A 24,163-nucleotide genomic window follows, 5' to 3' on the forward strand; every position below is an offset into this window, starting at 1 on the left:
CGTGAACAAGTAAAAAACTTATCACGTCTTCTCCTCAGTATAATTTCGTGGACAGGTAATAAGCTTATCACGTCTTCTCTTCAATATCATTACGTGAACAAGTAATAAACTTATCACGTCTTCTCCTCACGACCAATTTTACCACTGTGTTTATCTCTGAGATTTCGTTAGAAAAATTTGGTGATTACTGGCTGAATATGCCAGGTGACAGGAAACCAGAAGTTCGCTGCTCGCTGAAAATCACCCAACGATGTAGAGTTGTCTGAATTGTTTAAACCCCACCCCGCATCCTCCGGCAAAGAAGAAAACAAAAGAGAAAACCAGATCTTCACAAAGCCTTTATGGTCGTCGAACACGAAAGCATAATCTTGTAATCGTCGGAATTAATATATATTGCTCTGTTTTAATAAAGATGATGATAAATACAGTATTCATAATTTTTTCAATCAACATCCCCGTTTTAGAACGGAAATACTTCACATTTTCTTCCGAATAAATCTTTGTCGGATATTCTCAAATATAAAGTTTAACAATGAATATTATTTGAGGCAAAAACAAGCAATAAATCCTATATAAACTTACAGTTACGCTACAAAGGTGAGGCATCATTCCCTTCAATTGTTATGAATCGCTATACGAAACCTAGCGGTTATCGGAGAAATGGAAGCGAACTAGTCATAGCAGACTGTTGCAAATTGGGTCAAAGTGTTTCAAAGTATCACAAGCATAATCTTGCTTTCAAACATCTGGACATCATCAACGCCACAAGCCCAGAAGTCTCTTTCGATTCTAAGTGACTGAATTTGAATTTTCTAGTTTCAGAGACACTTATAAAGGCAGCAACTAGCCTTTAACTAACAATCATAAGAATTCCTTCAAAATGGTTTTATGTTCATAATATTCAATTTCCCTCTCTATCGGCAAGAAATTCTTGGCAATCTCTTCTCACCGAGATGCTGTTAAGACTTCGACCAAGAGAAGAAAATTGTTGAGAGGCTGAGCGGGTTAAAAAATGTATGTTTACATCCGCATTGTGCACATGAGCAACATTATTACAAGCTATAAGACTCTTTTGCTTAGATTTTTATACATGGAAACGGAACCGAAAATTAGAGGGCAGACAGTTATATATAAAATGTTAAGTAAATAACAATGAGAAAGAGGATCGAAAATCTACTCATGAGAACCTTTGGTTGTTTGGTTTGATGTTCAACTCATGAGCACCTTCGGTTGTTTGGTTTGATGTTAAACACAAAGCTACACAATGTGTTACATTTCTAAAACTCTTTACTTCGTGCTTAATATTCCTACATATTTTTTATAATTATGATGATTAAATAGGTAACAGAAGACCCTACAGCTGGAACTCTAGGCAGATAAATGTAACATTTCACTTTGCTTCTAAATTAATAGACATACTAAATCTAGTAAACCCAACATATTGTAAGCCTAGTTTGTTTGTGTTTTTTCTTTTACGTATGTGTATTTGATAAGTTGCATACAGTTTGGATTAAATAATTATCAAAAATAAGCCTGCACAATATTAATGTACATAAAAAGAAATAACTTAGTGAAAAACACAAATGCGTTCATTACTCCCTTTTTCATAAGAAAATGATATCGTTTTGTTTGTATGTTACTTTGTAGTTTCTACTTGTTGTACTAAGTTACCGTTTTGTATCTTCATTCGCTATTGATTTAACGCGCACAGTGTGTTGTTCTATCGATATCATTGATTAATCAATATATAGTTAATTTCGTTTGTTGAATTTCGCGCAAAGCTACTCGAGATCTATCTGAACTAGCCGTCCCTAATTTCGAAGTGATGAACTACAGGGAAGGCAATTAGTCAATACGATCCACCGCTAACTCTTGGGTTACTCTTTAACAACGAAGAATGGGATTGACCATCACATTACAATGCCTCCACAGCAGATTGTGATTCGAGAGCCATAATCACCAGGCCGTGTAAGGACTCGTATAGTTGATTACATAACACTGTTCACCTATTACGAAATATATTACGATGTACAAAATAAAATACCTTTTTTATGTCTCGCCATGTTTTCTTTGTTTAATCTGTACAATTTTAATGGATTCAGAATTGATCATTTTCATTGCTATTAATATGTTAATTTTTTTACATTTAGTTATAAGTAGTGCAGCATGATGCAACGGTTACACAATCCATCATACTTTTTCTCTGGATTTAAGTGACTAATCATTAATCATTCACTTGAATTAATGTTTTTGTTTCTGTATACTGTTGATACCTCAAGATAAATATGAAATAAAAAACAAAAAAGGCAGTATCATGTTCGAATTAATTGTATGATCAGAAAGCTACATTCTCGAGTACAAGCAAAGTTCAAAGGGCTTTCCAACTGAACATTATAAGTTATATAACCACAAGTAACGTTGAATATTGAGGGATGTGTCTTCCAGCTTTGAACTTTTATATGGGACCCAATACAATAGGAAACTGCCTAGGATGACAAAACACTATGGTTGCAACATAAAAATTATTTCCCTGCTGAGCCAACTTGCTGAGATAGTTGTACATTTATAATTCCTTTTCTATTTTGTTATCCTAAGTCGTGTAGTCTGCTGTGGTTAGCCAATGGGGAAAAAGCATTCAATGTCCCTCAATATACAGTGGACATTTCTCGATTATTTAGGATCTGAGTAGAATAACAAATGTTTCATTTTAAAACTAGTTCATTGTGCATGAGCGATGAGTGAAATCGACAGAATAAAGTTATTTTTATGCTTGCAAAAGTTGGAAGGAAGTGCAGGATATCTAAAAAGTTATATTTAAAACAGTATTAATTTTCAAAAGCAGTGAACTGAAAACATATGCAGCTGGTGGAAGGCACTGCCTTTCTGATGTTCGATATAAGAGAAACAAAGAAGAAAAAAAAAGCAAATTTAGAAAACCAAAAGAGCACTCTGGTCAAGTTAAAGGAAAGCCGGCACTCGGTCAAGTTAAAGGAAAGCGGGCACTCTGGTCAAGTTAAAGCAAAGTGAAGGAGCTATCACGAGAAAAAAAATCAAGTAATCAACACTACAACTTCCTTGCTAAAACAAGGAAAGATGATCAACACAACAACTTCCTGCTGTGCTGCCTCAGAAATTGAACAAATCACAGCTTCTTAAGACAAAGACGATTCTAAAACGTATTTCCTAGGTAAGAGCTCATGCAATTCAAATTCTTAGTTTTATGTAACTAATATCAAGCTATTCACACCCTCAAAAGGAAATTTTCTGAAATTTGTTTAATATTTGGTTATATTTGATTTTGTCATGAAAAAAAATACTTTAGACGAATTCCCACATAATAGATCAATAAATATTAAATAATAAAATACTTTCATAACGAGCTGAGTCAAGTGCTGTCCAACAAGATCCAATATTATGCTGAATGCTTCTATAAACAACAAGTAGTGCTTAGTAGTCTCAGATATTAGGATGAAAATGACCGTTTGTTTTGTCAAAGCTGCTGAAACATCATCACATGGAAATGTTCAGGTAAATATAAACGATATTTGGTATTCACAATCTGTACAACACCTTACGTGACATATATGCTATATGGCCAAGTCAGAATGCTCCAGGTTCAGATATGGCGATCCTAAATTCAGAATTGTTGATCATAAGGGGTCACATTCAGTCACAACTGAAAGTGAGGAGGATGTTTAGTAACATATTGCAGGCTCGAATCTTAAACCTTCTTCATAAGCAGCCTAGCATGTCGATTAAATACCTACATCTAGTTCTTAATATCAACGACTTTTCCTCGAATTTCTCACACTGGCTGACTCAAGTAGTGCCAGTAGTAATGAGGTTGTACTGAGTAGAATTGAGAAAATGATGCTTCTACTGAATGATTTACGAGGGTAAATGTATCACAATGGAGTCAACGTATAACATAACAACAATTAAAAAAAGAATTAGAGACATAGATCCAATAGTTTTTGTGTTATGCAATGTACATTATCTGAATCTCGTGTTGCAGCAACTCAGTAGCATTCTTTGACAAAAATCAGAGCAGATTCATTAGTTTTCCTCTTCAACTAATCATTGAGAAGTATTGTTACAACATGATCGCTAATTATTTGGGAAGTTATTAAGAGGAACAAGATTAAAAAGTAAAATTCATGTTATTTTTCACTTGAATATCAACTGGGACTGAGCAATGACACTTTGGTTTACATTGTACACGACAACCTCCTCACAAGAATCATTAGAACAAAGTCATTTTCTAAGTCATTGCCAAGATATTAGGTTTCAATTTGTGACTAGTTTGTTGTATGGCATCATTTGCTATATGAGATGAATCTCACCAACAAGCAGCAGCAAGATATTGATTTTGACTTATGTGGCAATATTCTGCATCTTGTAAAAACAAAGGTCCGTTACAGGACTGATGAAGACTTTTCAAAAGTTTTGGTGGATGCAAAGTGTCTTGCAGAAGAAACACAAATCAAAAGGATTTTCCAAAAATAACAGATTCACTTACAAAAAACAAGCATGATTTGCATAGGAAAGTTGTGATCCACGGTGAAATTTCGAGGTCAATTGCTTTGACGAAATTGTCGAATCTGTTAAAGGAAAACTCTGGATTCCAAAAGAACACAACTCATTGCTCAGTTACCTGTACTGCTTTATTGACTTGTTACATTGCAGGCCCTTATATTAGGAGTAAACAAAATGACTTAAAAATACATTGAAATATGTTTTCAATAAGTGATTAGCATCGTCGTTTCCCAGCATTGTTTACGCACTGCGAATTATGTTGAATTTGCTCGTGGAAAAAGAAGCTTCTTCAAAACACAAATTAAAACCTAAATGAAATCAATTTTGGCACAAACAAGACTAATTTTGCAGTCAACAACCTTGACCGAGCATGAAATTAGACTTGAAGCAAGCAGTTCAATTTTGTGTCAATGAAAAGAAGACAAGAAAACTTTTGGCTGACATAGTAATCACATGTTTACTATTACTTTAACATTTCCTCAGGCATTAAGAAATAAATGTAAATAAGTAAAAGCAGTATGATTTATAGTTCTATGTTTTGTTGTGCATTGAAAGTAAAATTGGAGGGCGGCAAACTTAAAATTTGCTTTGGGCAGCAATATACCTAGCGCCAGGCCTGTTGGACCCTATGTATGGTAAACATTCAGTACACTTATACAAATATTCGGAGTATGCAAACAAATGTTAAAACAGGGTTGAGGGTTGAAAAACAACAATATATTAAAATATTTAAACTGCTTTGGAGATTAAATCTTTTTCTAGATTAAAAGTTGAATCACATTTTTATTAACTTTATTTATATTCTTGCTGAAGACAAAGTTAAGAAGTAAAAGACTGTACTTGATTGAAGACGTTCACACACACAACTGGAAAACCAGGAAACTCAAAGAAACCTATTACATCAAAATACTATCAACCATCCCTGAAGTTTGATGAATGCATAGATTTCAATGCAATTTGAACTGCTTTCATCTACAACGAACAAAACAAGTATCAAACTATACATCGACACATCTCAAGCATCATAAAAGTTATCATGACATCACTCCTCTTACCCCATACTCGGAGTTTCTACTCCAGCCCCGTTCTTCCACGTTTCAGTCCTACCACTCTTCACTAAACCAGTTTCAACAATACTCGATTTAAATAACTTAGCAATTTGACTACATTTCGCATAGATAAACCACAGAGTCAAGAATATGACTGTCGATTCTTAACAAAGGAAGTTCGTCATTTATTGAATTCCATTTCCTGTTCAAGTACAAGATTTTTAGAATCATCCGTCATATCAACTTCTAGCCTAGAATGCACCAATGATGATCCGATATATATATATATAATATATATAAATATATATAGTCAAGTAAACGTCCCAAGGGACTTGCCACCAGAAATTCGACATTGCCAATAACCATAAAACAACAACTAAAGGCCCCTGCAAAGCTCTTTTGATGATATGTCTGACTCCAGTAGAGGCTCTTACCCAGATGCAGACTTTAATTCCTCGTCATCAACCACCATAAATACCTTGTTTTCTTTCAACTGCAAAAAAAAAAATAATAATTCTGATCACCCAGCAAAGTACCTCGATTGACCAACGCTAGTCCCAAACATCAAGTTGCTAAAACCAAACTCTACCAAAGAATTCGCCATAGCAATCCAGTTCTGGACCCACTAGCTATGCACCAGCCATGTTCCATGAATTACTGCCAAATTACAGGGTTTGTTTCCTGCTACAGACTTATTTTCATCAAACGCACTCTTCCCAAAGAATATTCCAAGCTGTTCAAGACCTGGCCAATCTCTGTCTCAAAAATATGATTAAGGCTTACGTGCCCAGCCACGCTTCAGCCATGTACAGCGTCATCATCCGTGAGGTCTTCATGGACATCTCAGTTTTCGAAATCCCATCAAGGGTTAGCCATCTAAAAGACAACCACGATCAAGTCCCTCAAGACCAGCGAATTCAACCCATTCATAATGATCATTCTCCAGAATTTTGTCGAAACTGACCTCATCATCAAATAAGAAGTAGTTTTCTGGTAGTTGCTAGGCAACTTAGATGTAACTTAGAGGATGCCAACATCATACAAATCAAGTGCTTCAATTTTCAGAGGTATGACCATTCCAAAAAAGTCTACACCACCCGGGTAAAGTGCGTCCAATGTTCAGGAAACCATCCTGTAGCAGAATGTCCTGAACAACGAGAGGAGATTCAATGTACAAACTGTAGAGGAACCTACGTTGCTTCCTAGAGTCGTCCCCCCCCCCTCGCTGTCTAAAGGTCTCAAATGCTCGTACCAAGGATTTTTCTACTGGAGGCTCCATTTTTGCTAAACAATCACCAAGCTCATTACAGAACTATATATTACAACCACTGAAACCCTAGAAGGCCCAATTCTTGCCAGTTAACACCAGGAGTCAATCATTGGCCATCCCTGAAATCCTACATTGAGGTCACTCATGAGATCCTACAAGTCAGTTCACCCATTTCTGCTCCCCCACCCTCCTGTGATCCTTAGACAGCCGCATCCTTCTCCATATGATTATGGTTTCCAGCAATCGTAGAACTATGCGTTACTGATCAGCCTTTAGACTCAGTGTCCCTATAGTGTCAACTATACCTAATGAAACTCTATTCAATTCTTCCTTCAACTTTTTCCATAATGAAATATCCAGACAGAAAAAGTATTGTTATTCCTTTTGGAAAAAATATCAATTTTTTTTCTTACTTCGAATGAATCTATAGTATGAAACCCGTATTTTCAAAACTTCTCAATCATTACCCTTTTGGTGCTTTACATTTAATCTAAAATTATACCTGTACTGTCTTCATCCAATCATTCTTAAACCCAAATCCTCATGTAATTATTCTAGGCAATATACACTCAAGATTTTAACTAAATAACGAATATGGATAATGGTATTACTTTTTTGTTCCTTATGAATGATAACACCCTCTTAATTCTTAATGATAACATCCGCTTAATTTTTAATGATAACACCCCCACTGATATTCACTTTAACGGTTCACAATATATCCTGGACCTAGTAATAGCAACCCTTGCTCTCACTCATCTCACTTCAAACTTCCATATCCATGAAATTACCGGACGTGGCCATAACTCCATTTCTTTTCAGTTGTTTTTTATAAACATGATCTGTAACAGATCTGTTCCAGCCCATATAATATATGATTTTTCTAAAGCAGGCTGGAAATTATTTCAGAATATACTAGATAACCTTCTTTCTACCTAGTATATCTTACGTGTACTCAACTCAGGACTTAGACAATTATCTAACCGAAATATCACATGTGAGATATAGAACCTTATAAAACCATCAGAACCAACAGAAGAACCTGGGAACTAACTCCGGCAATATACACACATTAAGTCGCATGAGACGACGCCTATGCAGTTAATTTATAAACATGCGTGATTCCTCAATTAAAACACTAATTAACAGCATTAAAAATCAAATACAGAAATTCCACAAAGAACAACAGTTAGAACTGGTAAACATTCTGTATTTCCCTTGATAAAACAAGACCTGGATCTTCACTACTGTGGAGTAAATTTAAATATATCTGTTGAAAACAGTAAAGTCACATATAAAAACCTGCTGTTGAAACCAATAGTGAAAAAGCTAATCTCTCTGGTAAATATTTTAAAATCTCCTCAACTAACCAACCTAACACATTTTATAATAACAATTATATTGTTGTTTGTTATTAAGCACAAAGCTACACAAAGGCCTATCTGTGCTCTGCCCACCACGGGTATCGAAACCCGGTTTCTATCGGTATAAGTCCGCAGACATACAATAACAATTATAACTTAGTTAATAATCATATAATCACCAGCAACTCAGACTATGGCCTAATATTCCCCACGATAACCTCCGACCAAATCTCTAACCATCCTTACGATGATACGAATTGGCCCATTGATAGTTCAGAAATCAAAATATACATATCAAACGTTTAAAAAATTCAGCCTCGTTGAAGAATGAATTAGCAACTCTGTCAATAAAAATACATCTGCAATTCTTATCTCTCACTTTACGTTTACTATCCATCCGAGTGAAACTCCACATTTACAACATTCTCAATAAAGGATATAAGTTATCAAACCACAAAGATATGCTTCCCATCTGTTTACTTAATTATATAAATAAACTCCTGCGAAACATTTTTGCCCCAAGAATGCTATGGTATCTAGAAAACAATATCCTAATTTTAAACACGGTCTCGCAAACGCAGACAAATCACAGATCACTTGTTTTATCACTTTTAATTATAATCATGTCACAGTTCCTGTTTTCTTAAATGTAAAAAAAAAAATTTGATTCTGTAGTGCATTGTGCACTCAAAATCAAGTTTAAATCTTACAACATTCCACTCACGTGTTTACGGCGGGTCTCAAGTTTTCTCACCAACCGTGTTGCTAAAGTCTGTGTTAACAATTCCTTATCAAACACTTTTTCATTTGATGCCAGAGTTAATCAAGGACCCGTACTATACGTTTACGATATACACCCCCTTCCTACTGTGAACTCACGTATTTCAGTGTGCTGGCCTCTCTCAACCAAATCACAGTATGGATTAACAAGTGGCAGAATGTTGTCAATCCTTCAAAAACTCAGGCGAGTTTTTTTTATAAAAGCTTAAACAATAAATTAAAGAAAGTTACTCTAAAGCTGTACGACACAACCATACCTTTATTAACAAAATTAAGTCTCTAGGCGTAACATTTAAAAATCAGTTCACCTGAAATTCACACTTCATAAAAATTCTACAAAGATGTGCATATGAATTAAGTACCTCCGACGTATAGAATATCGCGATCACGACTGTATAACTTCCATTTCTTACTTATCTAAAAATGTTTTCATTATTTTATTAATGAAATACGGCTTTATGATGACTTGTAACATGCATGACAACACCTTTCTACTCCGCGCATTAACATAGCACTTCAACTCTCAAGCTCGTGTCTGGATCTCTGGATCGGGATTTAGATCCTTTTGCTCAGATCTTGGAGGGTAAGGTGCTTAAAATATCTATTCTTCCTTTCCTCCAGCACAATTATTGTAGTCATCATACAGAATACACCATCGTGTCTGCACCATTTACAGCAGACATTCACAACCTGGGGTACGTGTACCCCCAGGGGTACATTTGCACTTCTCAGGGGGTACATAGGGGTCTGAGAGTATAACCATGGTTTACACTTTACATGGTAATGGTTGGAGACGGCTTGAATGGGTAATGAAGAAAAACTCGTAAGTTTAACATAACAGTAATTGTACAACGTTTCGACAAGGTTTTGTCATCATCAGGTATATTAAAGTTTTTCTTCATTACCCATTCAAGCCGTCTCCAACCATTATTAGTCTCAAAGTGGGTTCCTCGTCATCGAACTTTACATGGTGTTTTTATCTACAGTCAGACAAAGAGAGCAAAGTGGCTCACATAAATATACGCTCTTGAGACAAAAAGTTGTGATCATGGTGAACGTTGTGATGGTATTGCTGTGCTACATTATAACTCATGTTTTCAATAAGTAATGTAGAACATAAGCAATATAGAACACCCTCGTTACAAATCAGCTGATAAACTAGGGATCAGCCAACTGGGCAAGCTCTCCTCCCTCCATTAATGCTTTGGGAGAGAATGCCAAAGGGGTACAGAGGAACAAAAAGGTTGAGAAAACCTGATTTACAGTCTTTAGTTAAAACAACACCTTTCAAAGCCATCTCCATTCATATACCACATGTAGCATTTTGTATCGGAATATACATTTCTTCGCTTCGTGTGTATAGTCCTAAACATGATAAACAGTTCCGTATATCGCGACACATTCACTTCACTAATTTATAACAAGAGTATTAGACATAAATAGCCCCCCCCCCCAGTGGTACAGTGGTATGTTTGCGGACTTATGCTGCTAGAAACCGGGTTTCGATACCTGTGGTTGGCAGAGCACAGATAGCCCTTTGTGTAGTTTTGTGCTTAATAACAAACAAACAGACATAAATACCCTAATTAGTACTTTTATTATAAACTAGTTAAAAGATACTTATACTTAAAGTCTAGCATTAAGTGACCTGTTGCTACTTTTAAAGTATACATTAACTGGGGAGAAATGTTAGGTATATTTTCATCATGTATGATGTCGAGAGAAAGTGAAGGCAGTATCTGGTTCTTATTCAGATTTTTTTTCTGAAAATATTTATTTGAGAAATGTAAGAGCCTGTCGTTTGCTGTCTGTATATTTGCGTATTTATGTAAAAAATTTTAACTTGTGCTTCTTGGTACTTTACATACTGCAGTGAATATTGAGTGTTGTATTGGTTGTAATTAGTCTTTTAATTAGGGTTGGTGAAATGTTTATCCAAGCTGGACTGGTATATTCTATTATTGGTCATATGTATTGTTTGTATATTTTGATACTGTTTCTTGATGAAGTTCCTGAGTTGTAACCTGACAGGCTCCTGGCATAATTTGCGCTTTTTTACATTTTGGTTCGAATCTGGTTAATATGAATTTTTACAATTTAATTTAGAGTCATGTGACTCTCATGTATGTTAACAGTTCTAACTTAGGTATCTTTTTGTGTTAGTTTTCTTTAATCGGAATTCAAGTTGCATGCCTTTCAACTAACCTATTTTTCTTTTAGTTTCAATTTCAGGTTCCAGCTCGTATAACGAATGGGTAGATTTTTTTTGGCACCTGCGCAGTGAAAGTGAGTTTTCCTCGGGGCACTCAAATTTCCTCCCACGTCCAATTCTATAGCATTGGATCCTTCATTGTAATATGCATTAAAATACGCGACTTTTTCGATACAGAATAGCTGAAAAAGTCATACATCATTGGATAGACGTTTAATAAATGAGCATAATCTATATCATATGTTTGTTACAAGTTATTATTTTCTTATTATGAACTTCATTTAGAATTGAAAATTACTGCTACGTTTACCGCTTAAGACAAACTTACGTGTCTTACTTCGAGGTTCTCGAGGCCCATCAACTGTCACTTTAATCGCTTTTGTGTAAGATGCCACCTGCGGGGGACTGGTGCTCAACGTAATCGTTATGGTTAGACTTTTTCCTATAAAAGAAGAAGAAAAAGAAAACCTAAACAATACTGAATAGTCATTTACAGAACATCACGAAACTTCACAAACATCAGTTATAATGCTATCAGACTTTTATAAAATATTTATACGTGATAAATACATAGAGTATATTAAATAGCTGAAACTCTTTAGAGTAAACATGGTTACTTCAAGCCACTTAACGATACAGTGAAGAGGGGTCGTGTATTCAGTTGTGTGTCTATTCAGAAAATGAAAAATCTGATAAAATACTTTGTATATGACACATCTTGCACACTTTTCTCGTTGAAATAATTTCTAACTTCAATAAACCAATATAAGTTTCAAAATTTCCAGGAACACATTTCCAAGAAGGGAAACAGTGCATCAGAAAGGTTAACAGCATACACCTAGTATATACATATAAAGAGTTCCACAAAAGTACTATTTTACATGATATCAGAGCGATATTTCCTTTTCGTGGATAATCCTCTTTTTTTATCGGATATTTTTTATTGTATTACTATCTTCCAGGACACAGTTCTGATGAAGTAGAAGTAGAACTAATCATAATAATAATAATACGTCGTACCATGTGATATTCTGCCTACTTGTCTGTTTCATGTGGCCATGTGTTTTTCTAGTGTGTTTTCGTAATACTGAGTGCTTATTAATGAACAAAACATATTTCAAATTATTATATTTTGAACGTTATTTCTTCCAGGGATATTACGTTTATCAGAAACAATTTGGGGATCATCAGTTTTATTCATAAAGTTAATCAGCATACTGAGCTTGTTCCTAAACGAAGCTATTGCAAGCGCCATCTATTCTGGAATAAGCTCATTGATCTGTCAAAGTCCTGCACTCTGACACATATTTTACACAAACCACCAATTCTGTACTGCCGAAAGAGAGAGAAAAGAGGAAACAAAAGCAATGCTTGTTTTTAACATAGGAAATATACGTATGCAGTGTAGTGTGGTTTAGAAACACGGTGTCCTGTCCAGTCTTTTCTGAATAAAACCTATGATTCTGCCTGTGCGTGTATAATCTCACCAGAGGCAAAATGGAAATAGTAAGTATCCTTTGTAATTACTCTGTGCTTCTCACCGTGTGTTTTTCTAGCCTGCATTTTATACTACTGTGTCCTTCTGTGTAATTTTGTAGTACGAATTGTCGTATTTTATTGACGTCTTATCGTATATTGTTTCATAATTATTTTATGATGCGTCAATCATGTGTTTAGCTTGTACGATTCTGCCTTTCTTGTCAACTATTTTAATACCTGGAGTTTGTGTTATTATTGATTCATTATGCATAATAGCAGATGCCCGTTGAAACAATTCAACGGTGATATTCCTCAAAATAGTGATGAATAAATATAAAATGTGCAGTCAATCGAATTCCTTGGATCAGAGTGTATATGCAATATGATTGTCTAGTGTGCCGTTTACAACCTTTTGTCATAACATGTTGTTATTTGAATAAAGAAAACTACATTGCGCTTGTTTTTCAGCATAGAAGACTGATTGCAATGCATTGTTGGCAAATATCTTTGGTTTTCGATGCAATAGGTGCATCCAGCGCATTGAAAAGCTCAGCTTAACTAACTAGCCGCTGGGATTTGTTCCGTTGGATGCCACCGTTTCTTTTCATTTTACTGAGCGTAAGGAAAGATCGCTACACAAATGAGAGCTTTTGGCACTTGCCATTTCTATAGGAAGTGTCAAAGGGAAGATATTCAATTCAATTCATTTCACCTTATTCAACATGGTAGAATAAAATTATGTCTGTATAAACCGAACAACAACAAATATATATATATGTATGTATAAACCGAACAACAACAAATGTATATATATGTATGTATAAACCGAACAACAACAAATATATATATATATGTATAAACCGAACAACAACAAATATATAATCAAACACGTTTCTCTCTTTATACGTTTTTTTTCTTTCATGCTCCTGTCTTTGAAATTTTTCTTTCAATTATTTGAATGTGTAAGTTCCGTTTTTGTTGGTTTTTTTCATGAAATTTCCTCACGAAAAGAAACATTTTTGTTCTTAATATTTTTCTCAGATTGCGAATTTCAAAAACTGAATACTTTCCTTGTAAAGTACTCTTGAAAATAATAATTTTCATATGCATATATATATATATATATTGTACGATTAATCTTTCACGAAATACATAACTGTTACAGACATTTGGCTATTATTTATATAGATATATCTTCTCGTGTGGTACAAAACAAAAGCATAAAAAACTGGTAAACGAAGTTTCCAAAATTCATACTGAAGTCCAACTGAGGTGAGTAGATAATAGGTTAATTTTTGGATACTTACGTCGTAATTACTTTTACAACTTTTAACTTTGTAGAATAAAAGTTTTAAAAATGGTTCTGAACTATGATTTTGAAAATAATATTTCGTATTTTTCTAGTTAAATATTCTATATGTCTTGCAAATGCAGCATTAAGGAATTAGACTCACAACAAGTGGATGAGTTCTTCCGCACTGACTATGCTTTTAAAAGATGGTGTATTACACATCTGATAGAACTTTATAAACTAATCAATGTTATAATACTGTTATCACAATGCGTAAATATAAACTATATGTATACTTTAGTTTAATTACACGGCTGAGTTGCAAATGATTATTTATTATTATTATTTTATTATTATTAATTACAATATTATTCCAAAAACTTGTATTTGATTATTTCCAGATTTATGAGTCGATTATTCTCAGAGTTTTATTTCGTCACTTCCTCGATTTTGATTTAAATACTTCTGAACTTTCATTACATTTTTCTAGTTTTATTTTTTTTAATTTCCAAATCGTTTGTTAACCGTAATAATTTTTAACAATTTCCAGACTTTTTACTTAATTTTTTTCCAACATTGTTATTTGCCTATTCCTATCATACTCACGTTACTATTCCTTGAATTTTTTAATGTGGATATGAGCTATAATTGGCTTATTCCCAGAAATTTGGTTTCGTTGTTAAATTGTTTATTTTTTTTTTCCATTCGCCATAGACATGTTGGGTAATTTCAGATATTTTTATTTCATTATTTCTACAATTATCAGATGGATATTGATATGTTACTTTTATTTTTCATATTCACAGAATTTTATCTACTAAGTTTTTAAAGCTTATTCCTAGGTCTTTGACATGTTTATGTTCAACCACTGTCATATCGCATTTCTTGTCTCCAACCGCTGTCATATCCTGTTTCTTGTGTAGGATTTTATTTCCCGAACTTATTATTTTTGATACTATAGAATATGTAATTCAGTGATTGGGTTACAATTTTATCAGCTCTTCTGCATGTTTGTTTGTTTGCTAGAAGTTAAGCACAAAGCTACACAATGGGTGGGGGAGCTTCTGCATGTTTTCTTTTAGTCTAGAAATTTCCTTACCTTTCGATATATCTTAAAGACGTAAACAATCACGTGATATAAAAGAAATATCAATAACTTCTTGCCTTTCAATAAATCCTTCATGGATTTTCTTGATTAAATGTTCAAAATGAAATATAATGTACATAATATTTTGCTTGTTTGTTTTAGCGCAAAGCTACACGGGCTCTGTCTACCACTGGGAATCGAACTCCGGATTTTTAGTCGTGTAAGTCCGTAAGCTTACCACTGATTCACTGGGTGACTGTACACGTGCAATCTTGTAGATAGACAATGCAATGAAACATAAAAGAGCAAACATGGAAGTAGTGATTCGCTGAACCTCACTTTTTTTAAGTACATATAACATCCAAAAACAATTTTCATTCCTTCACGTCTTTCTACATGAAAAGTAAATTTGTTTCTAACCACCAGTACAGTAACATTTGGGCCAATCCATGTGGAAAGCTTATGTACATCATTAGTTTCCAAAAAAGTATACATGAAAAACAAGCATTCTGAAGGTTTCATATAATACGTCCTTCCTGTTTTAAATTGGTTTGTTGATCTTTTTTTTGGGCCATTTCTTCACCGTGCATTATAATTCTTACTTCTAGTTTTCATAGAATCGGGCGTAGTCAGCGTACCAGTCTGTAGATCTGAAGGACGATAGTTCGTGTATCTTTGCAACAAATTCATGCTCCACACTCGTGAGTGCGTTAGAAGAGTGTCGGTTATATCCCACTAACAGTAGCCCAAAAATTGTTAGTTGACTAATTGTCTTTCTTCTAGTCTCTCAGTTTAAAATTAGGTACGTCTAACGCAGGTAACTCTTGCTCAGCTCAGCACAAATATCGAAAAAACAACAACACATTTTTACGACTTTCGTGTCTTTTTTATAACACAATGATTATTGACAAATATCAGCCTTCTATAAACAGATAGCCTTGTAAAACCTAAGCTGATTCGTTCTGATACTTTTTTAATGTTGATAAGATACCAAAGATAGCGCAGGAGATATAGCTCCGTGAAGAAAATGTCAAACAAAATGTTATCGTAAGAAACAACCTGTTGTGATACAGGAAAACAGCAAAGGTAAATACTAATAATAATAATGATCGCTAGTGTATCATGTGTAAAGGCTGCTTGACTAACTTTCGATGAAACACATAAATTCATAGAAAACAGTAAGTTATTACACTTGCATGGGTGCATTTGTCCTGAAGCAGACAATATTCGTACATAAATAAAACATTTGAAATTTTCTATAGAAAATAAAGAAACTTAAATAAATGATACATAACAATTGAACTCTCTCGTTTCTCAAAACTAATGAATATATATAATAAGTAAACCCTTATTTTCAAAAGAAAATTATTATTCTTGCAACAAAAAATTAACTAGCTCACTAAAATGTCAAACTTCCAAATGTGTAAAATTCAAGAGGGTTGAATAAATTTACATAGCCTTCCTCTTAAATTATAACCTGATAACACAGAACATGATAAGAATGTGAAAACATATTTGTCACTTCAAGACATTTGTTGACCTTTTAAAACGGAATGTATTTTCGTGGACGTCTCTATATTGCAAAGCGTGAATTGTGGCCTTACCACCTTGAAATTGGATGTTTCCAGAAAAGTAGTACAAGTCGTTAAAGTTTCTTTTTTATTAAAAACAAAAGGAAAACTTATAACAGATATTCATAGCAACTGAACATAAAAAAACTGGAAATATATAAAAAAGGGTCATAATTAAGTCAATTTGTGTTATTTCTGTAATCGGAAGATACGAATTTACGGAAAATAACTTACTTTTGTACAAAAAAAAAGATGTGTGATGAATTATAGCTTGTGGTAAAACATCTTTCAAAGTGAAAGTACTTTGTTTGTTTCGGTTTCCATTCACGTTCACCCGAAAATGTTTCTGTTCTTTATTCTGTTCACTTTTGTTACAGAGAAAGTTCAAAACTCTTAAATAAATGCCTATAAGTTTTCTTTTTTTGTTTTTACCTAGAAAAATGTGATGGCCGCAAGTCTTCAAGATATTATATACTCATATTTTTAGTCGCGGCATAGCGGCTCATAGAATGACTCCGAGTTTTTTTTTTTGTTTTTTTTTTCAAGTACAAAGTTTTAGATCATGGCTCCGTCATCTCTCGATCGATTTGAGATATAATTACTCTTTTGGACTCAGGATGTCAAACCCTTTCGATTGATTTATTTGGCCACGCCCAAAGGCTCATAGATTAATTTACTCTAATCCTGCCTAAAGAATTTCAATTTAAGGGTAGGCTGGTAGAAATCCTGATGAGTAATAAAATCGAATCGGGTATACGCGTGCCCCACACTCGGCGTTGCTTGCGCATAAGAATATAGCTAATAAAAAGGAAAAAAAAGGGGTCTCTAGATTAATTTACTCTAATCTTGCCGTGGCTAATGATGATTCCTTTTTTTAGATAAGTTAAAATATTTTATTATTAATACATTATAATTACAAATTAAAAACTAATCATTAGGTTATTCCCCCATCACGTATTCGCATAATCTCATACACCAGAAATATATTATTTAAAAAAATTAATACGATCAAAGAAGTTTACATATATCATATTTATTATACATATTACCGGTTCTTCTTAACTAGGAGGCTAATAACAGTTAACTTCAAAGTTCTAATTACATTTTATTTTTCAGATCAATCAGGCTCAATTTCCATTATTACATATTCTTGCTAAACAACCAAATTAATTTCTCTTTTTTAAAATAAATTACCTTTTTTTTCTGCAATAGACATTGACAGGTGATTTTACAAGAACCCCCATGTACATACTTGTATAACATTGTATTTATTTACATACCATAATAAAATTCTCACTTAATATGTAATTTAATAAGTTACGTGATGATAATTTGAGTTCTATAACTGTGGAAATTAGGACATAACCTGGTTCGTATGCAAGTAAGCAAGCAAGTGTAACGACTTCTGCGACGTTCAAAACAACATACAGAAGATGCCCATATTGCAGAAGCTTCATTGCAAAAGATAATTTCCTTGACCAGCTTTTAAAGAGATGTCAGAGTCTATCAACATTATCAATTAAAAAAGTAATTGCCTGTCGCCGATGAAACACTCAGAGAAAGACGATTAAACAGACTCGTGTAGTACAACAGATCACCGACTTAATCAATAATACTAAGGATTATTTCTTTCTCCAACGCCCCCCAGTGGCACAGCGGCATGTCTGCGGACTTACAACGCTAGAAACCGGGTTTCGATACCCGTGATGGGCAGATCACAGATAGCCCATTGTGCAGCTTTTGTGCATGATTACAAACAAACAAACAAACTTTCTCCAACAGCAACAAACGAAAAACTTGAAAGTTATCACACGAAACGATTTAGTTCATAAAAAATGTCTTAACACCAGCAATGAAAATCAATTTCTTAATGTACAGCTCAATGAATTAGCTTATTTGAAGCTAGTGCGATAGATGTGATTAACCAACTTGGACTACATGTGACAAATCTAACGTATTGAAGCATTAGATTTCTCAAAATATTTTGTTGTCCAATATATTTGATTTGAACTCATAAAGCTTACAAAATACTTCATAACCTTTCATTATTACAAACTAGTTACACGGTTATTTTATTTATTCGTATTATTTTCAAATAAATATAAATACCCATTGCAACAAAACCTTTAGTTTATATTCTACTATGCACTATCTTTAAACAAAACAAGGTTTCTTGGGGGCGAATTTTATCTAATTGCAGAAGCAAGTTAATTATAGTTTATCGGCAACTTTGAAAACGTTTGCAGTTACAAAAGTTACTATATCCATTCTTTCATACTAGTTAAGTTGTTTAAACAGCCTAAACAAGGTATTTTGCTCTTTATATTCGCATACAAGTCTAAAGAGAAAATAATGATGAACATACGTCAAAATAGCTCACAGCCATAAGAAAGAACGTATCGTGAGGTATAATAATGGTTATTTCCTTTCTACAAACAATGATAACAGAAACAAAGAGCATGCAAACGTAGCCCCACGTAGGACACATTAACTGTGCACAGAACAGTTAAGTCTAGCTATATTTTTATAATAGAATAAACTTCAGACCTTAAAAATCTATTGTACTATTCTCCACAAACACGCAAGTTATATGCTTATTCTATTCATAATAAAACATTCTAGCATATCCATGTATATTAACATAAAACAAAAGCACCTACATACCTTAGACTAAAAACGAATAACTTCATTCAAACAGCCATTTGAACACGAAAAGCTCAGACAAAGAAAAATGAGGACACAAACTACAGATTGGAAACTGTAAAATATGACTTGATGATAGAAGCCGCACGGAAGAAGGACCCACTCAGAATCGAAAATACGTCATCGTCTAAAAGTAAATTAACTTTTGTTTACATGTGGATTCAATGTTTGTTTGTATGTTTTGAAGTTAAGCACAAAGCTACACCATGGGCTATCTGTGCTCTGCCCACCACGGGTATCGAAATCCGGTTTCTAGCAGTGTAAGTCCGCAGACATACCGCTGTGCCACTGGGGGGCGTGGATTCAATACAGCTTTAAATTAGAATCAAATGTTTGTTACAAATAAAATAATTTAATTTCGTTTTTGTAATGCTTTGTATCATCAAAATGTACTAGAAAACTTGTGAAATTTACCAATGAAGCCACTACTTATTTTATATCCCGAAATATTAAAGTGAACTTTAGTACCAGATACTGTGGAATTTTCTTTTCAGCTTAATTCAATAGAAACGTATTATGTATATGTATAGAAATATTCTGATTTGTTCAGCTTTTGAACTTTTTAAAGGAAACCTGGAACATTCTCAGCTTTGGTCTTTGAGGATTGTATTGTATATTTTGGAAACCAGAGACAAATGTTTCTAAGTTTACCAGAAAAATTATCCCTTTATGCGATGAGTTAGTTGGTTAGAAGTTAAGCCCAAAGCTACATAATAGGTAATCTGTGCTCTGCCCACCACGGGTATCGAAACCCAGTTGTGTCTTTTGAGGGGGGCTGTGCGATCAACAAAGCGCCCCAGTAGTACAGCGGTATGTATTAGTTTAAGAAATATTCACTATTAATGCATAAAGAACGATATCTGAGAGCCTGAGAGAAGATATACGTTCTTTATGTGCTAAATCAAGTGGAGGCTACGTATATATATCATGAGCACATTGTCAATGAGCCTAAGTCAGCAAAAATGTTTATTTTCAGTAGTTAAAAAGGTAGTTCCTCAACTACTTACATAGATACAGGCATTTTTTATGTCTTTAGTTGAGTGGTAAAAATGCAGAATGAATATATAAGGAAAATTCCACATTTAAAATGGCCATGTCTTATGATATACTTGTCCTCGCGAAACAAAATTCACCCTCGATGAAACAAGAATTATAAGGTTTATTACAAATGATTTGGACATATTCTACAATATACCTAAATGGCAATCTACCGTTCCTTTTATTCTCTTTCTTTCAACGATACGAGCTTGGCAATTTAAATAAAAATGGTGTTAGTATTCAGGATATTAGAGGAATCAATGAAAATTGTCCAAAACAAATTAGTCTGTAATAGTTATTATGTTACTCATAAGAATGACGAAAAGCACAATGAACACCTTTCATGATAGTTTTTGGAACACCCCGCACCATTTTCAAGTTTCCCTCAATAATACTTATGATTATCATTAAGCTTCTGGTAATATTCGGTTTCTTAGAACACGTAGGTTTTATGGATAGTACTTTTAAGTATGGGATTTTCTTTATAATCACCATGTATCATTAAATGTAAAATAACTATACTTCATTCAAAACATAGGAGAGCTAATTAAAATCGTGTTGAAGGATGAGGTAATTGTGATGTATTTTCATGAAACTTCCTGTTCCTGCTAGTCCCTTTTTACAATAGAATTTATGTTTATGTAACAATCAATGTTCATAGTATCCAGCAAGGAGTCAACTCTAAGAAGTCATTTCAGGGACCAAATTCTTCAAAGTGTATAGAATCACGAATATGGTTTTCGTTATTCTCATTGAAACATCAGGCCTATTCTAAGCGAAACAATTACAGACATAATATATTTTGAATAGTTTTCTTTGATCCTTGCAATATCCTGCATACTAACACCACTTTACTCAAATCGCCAAGCTCGTATCGTTGAAAGAAGCAGAAAGACGAGAATAAAAGGAAGGATAGATTGAAAGGAAACCGACTTAGGTATATAGGAAAACATGTCCAAATTTTCTGTAATATACTTTATGACTCTCGTTATGCCTCTGGTGATTTCTTTTCTCCTAGGACAAGTATATTTTAAGACACGGCCATTTTCGATAAGTAATTTTCTTTACATTCACTCTATATTTTTAACACTGAACTAAAGGCACTCAATAACAAAAATTGACCACTATGCATGTCAATAATTGAGAAACCACGTTTTTTTCCTTCCGCATCTTTTATTTCACCATCCCTCTAAGAATTAGGTTTACCAAAATAACTGGCTGTTTTCCAGAATGGGAGCTATCTTTATGTACGGTAGGTAGTACTTAGTAGTAGAAATCATGATAAAACAAAATGGCGGTCATAAAATTACCCGTTTAAAACCAGCTTTAAAATGTCTTAATATTAACAATGACTATTTCACAGTAAAGTGCCCCCCAGTAGCACAGCGGTATGTCTCCGGACTTACAACGCTAGAAACCGGGTTTCGATACCCGTGGTGGGCAGAGCACAGATAGCCCTTGTGTAGCTTTGTGCATAATTAAACAAACAAACAAACAAACACAGTAAAGCTTATTGTATTTATAAATTTGGGTAAATCGCTACGTACGTGGTTATGGAATGAATCAAAATTTCACTATTTCACGAATTTTCATCCAAGTAAGTAAGTGAATTTTCCAGACAAGCGTACAGACAAAATGACGAATCTTATCGCTCTAATTCTTTCACAGAACTCTTCCGTCTGGGGTCCAAGTGATTCCTTTCTTCTCCCGAAAAAGATTCTAGTATATATATAAAACGGACGATGTGCTACTTTGGGCATATAATTAGATTTGAGGGTAGGTTGGTAGAGATCCTGGTGAGTAATAAAATCGAATCGGATACACGCTACCCACGCTTGGTATTGCTGGCGCTCAAAAATATAGCTAATAAAAACAAAACAAACAAGTATAATAATAAAAAAAATGTTTTATAAAGACAAGTAGGGATCGATATATTCATAACCTAGCTAGCTATAGTAATATTTAAAGTTTTAGTGCTACAAAAAGTATTGAAACAAGAAAGTCAAACTACAAAACTGAGTTACTTCAAAATATAAACATTTTATCCCTACTTTACAAATCACTGTAATTATGTTAGTCTAAGCCAATGTAGGGTTAATCAGTTTTTAATTTTTAAGTAACTCAATTTTTGTAGTTTTGACTTTCTTGTACGTATAAAGTTAACTATATTTATATTTAGTTTAGATAAGCAAATTAATATGGTAATTAAAAATATAATAGGTATTTATTATATGTAAGCTTTTATACTACAAGTAATTCAAAATAATAATTCACATGTCACCGGATAATATTGTTGTTTAATTACCATTTACGAAATCCTTCTGATTAATTACAAGTTACTAAATTAAACGTTTTAAGATAACGTTTTCTATATTTAGCGCTTAAGACAGCGTTCTACTTAAGTACTGTATTAAGACAGTGATCTACGTAATCTTAAGCTGTTATTTTTCAATGTACTTACCGTTTGAAATAGGTCTAATTAACTACGGCTTAAATCTGTGTTCATTTATTACCGTTTTAAGACGGTGTTCTATTTTACCATCACTTAATACAGTGCTCTATTTAAACATATCTAAAGACAAAAGTCTTATTCATCACCCTTTAATAAATTGTTTACTTAATCGCTTTAAAAACTATTCTACTATTATTTTTATATTTAAATATCATATAAGTCTATGTTCTATTATATTACCGTTTTAAATTGATATTCCGTTTAATTACCGTTTACAACTGTTTTATTTAAATAACCCTTAAAAGAATAACATTACTTATTACCGCTTAATAAACTGTTGTGTGTAATTGCATTATTGGACAATGTTCTACTCAAGTGATGTGTTTTGTATTTCTAACTTGAACGGTACTTTAGAAGAGAAATATGGATTAAACAGTTTAGACATACAGACCCAAATTTAGAACTGTTGACAGGAAGGAAGCCTATCAGTAGCGCTTGCCGCCATGCTGCTACTATTAACCAAATAGCAGTATTGAATGTCATAGTTTTAAAATGTCCCCTCTGTTAAATATGTGGAGCATGTTCAACTGCGAGTTCGACCTCCTCATGTGCGGTCCTACTTGATTACACTTTGGAACCTTATTCTATTACATTACCATGGAGGAAGCTGTTCTATTTATTTACCGTGTAAGGCAGTATTTAGTTCACTCAATAATCTTATCGAAGATAAGTGTTTTAGTTATTTGCTATTTACGACAACGACCTATTTAAGGCGTTTGTTTACTTAATTACCGCAGAAACCGTGTTTTATAATACTGCTTAAGACAATGCTTTATTCAATTATTATTTACGACAATGTCTATTTAATGACAGATTAAGCAGTATTATATTTGTTTAACATAAAAGTATTGTTTTTTGTCTTTTTTGTTTTTTTTGCCATATAAGACAGTTTTTATTTAACTACTGATTAAGACAGTTTAATTAGGGCCTCGTTCCACATAATTATCGGGACGAGTTAAACGTAAATACAACTTAAGACAGCAATGCATTGTTTACTATTGTTTATTGCACTGTTATATGTAATTACTTTTATAATTATTGTTCTGCTCAGTTATCATTTTATTCATTTCTCCTTTAAGTTCATATTTAAGAATATGTTCTATTTACTCATATTTTGCTTAACTATCTCTTAAAACAGTAGTTTCCTATTACACTAGGTAATGTTATGTTCCTTTTAAATAATCGTAGAACACAGTGTTCCCTTAATTAACGCTCAATGTAATGCTCTATTTAATTGTCTCTCGTTGGTTTAGTGATATATTAAGGAACTT

At 33.5% G+C, this 24,163-nt stretch overlaps 1 protein-coding gene across 3 annotated transcripts in view; it reads right to left on the reverse strand.

Moving 5' to 3' along the window:
• The window catches only part of LOC106463586 (runt-related transcription factor 1-like), a 61,042-nt gene that overhangs the window by 28,250 nt on the left and 8,629 nt on the right, over positions 1-24,163 (reverse strand). For 2 of the 3 annotated variants that reach the window (XM_022391603.1, XM_022391611.1), the window contains exon 2: positions 11,540-11,653. In XM_022391603.1, the coding sequence (XP_022247311.1) occupies positions 11,540-11,653 (114 nt within the window). The remainder of the gene's footprint in view (positions 1-11,539; positions 11,654-24,163) is intronic. The other variant, XM_022391606.1, reaches the window with a different exon arrangement.

Source organism: Limulus polyphemus, unplaced genomic scaffold, assembly GCF_000517525.1.
Source record: "Limulus polyphemus unplaced genomic scaffold, Limulus_polyphemus-2.1.2 Scaffold54, whole genome shotgun sequence".
Taxonomy (NCBI): Eukaryota; Metazoa; Arthropoda; class Merostomata; order Xiphosura; family Limulidae; genus Limulus; species Limulus polyphemus.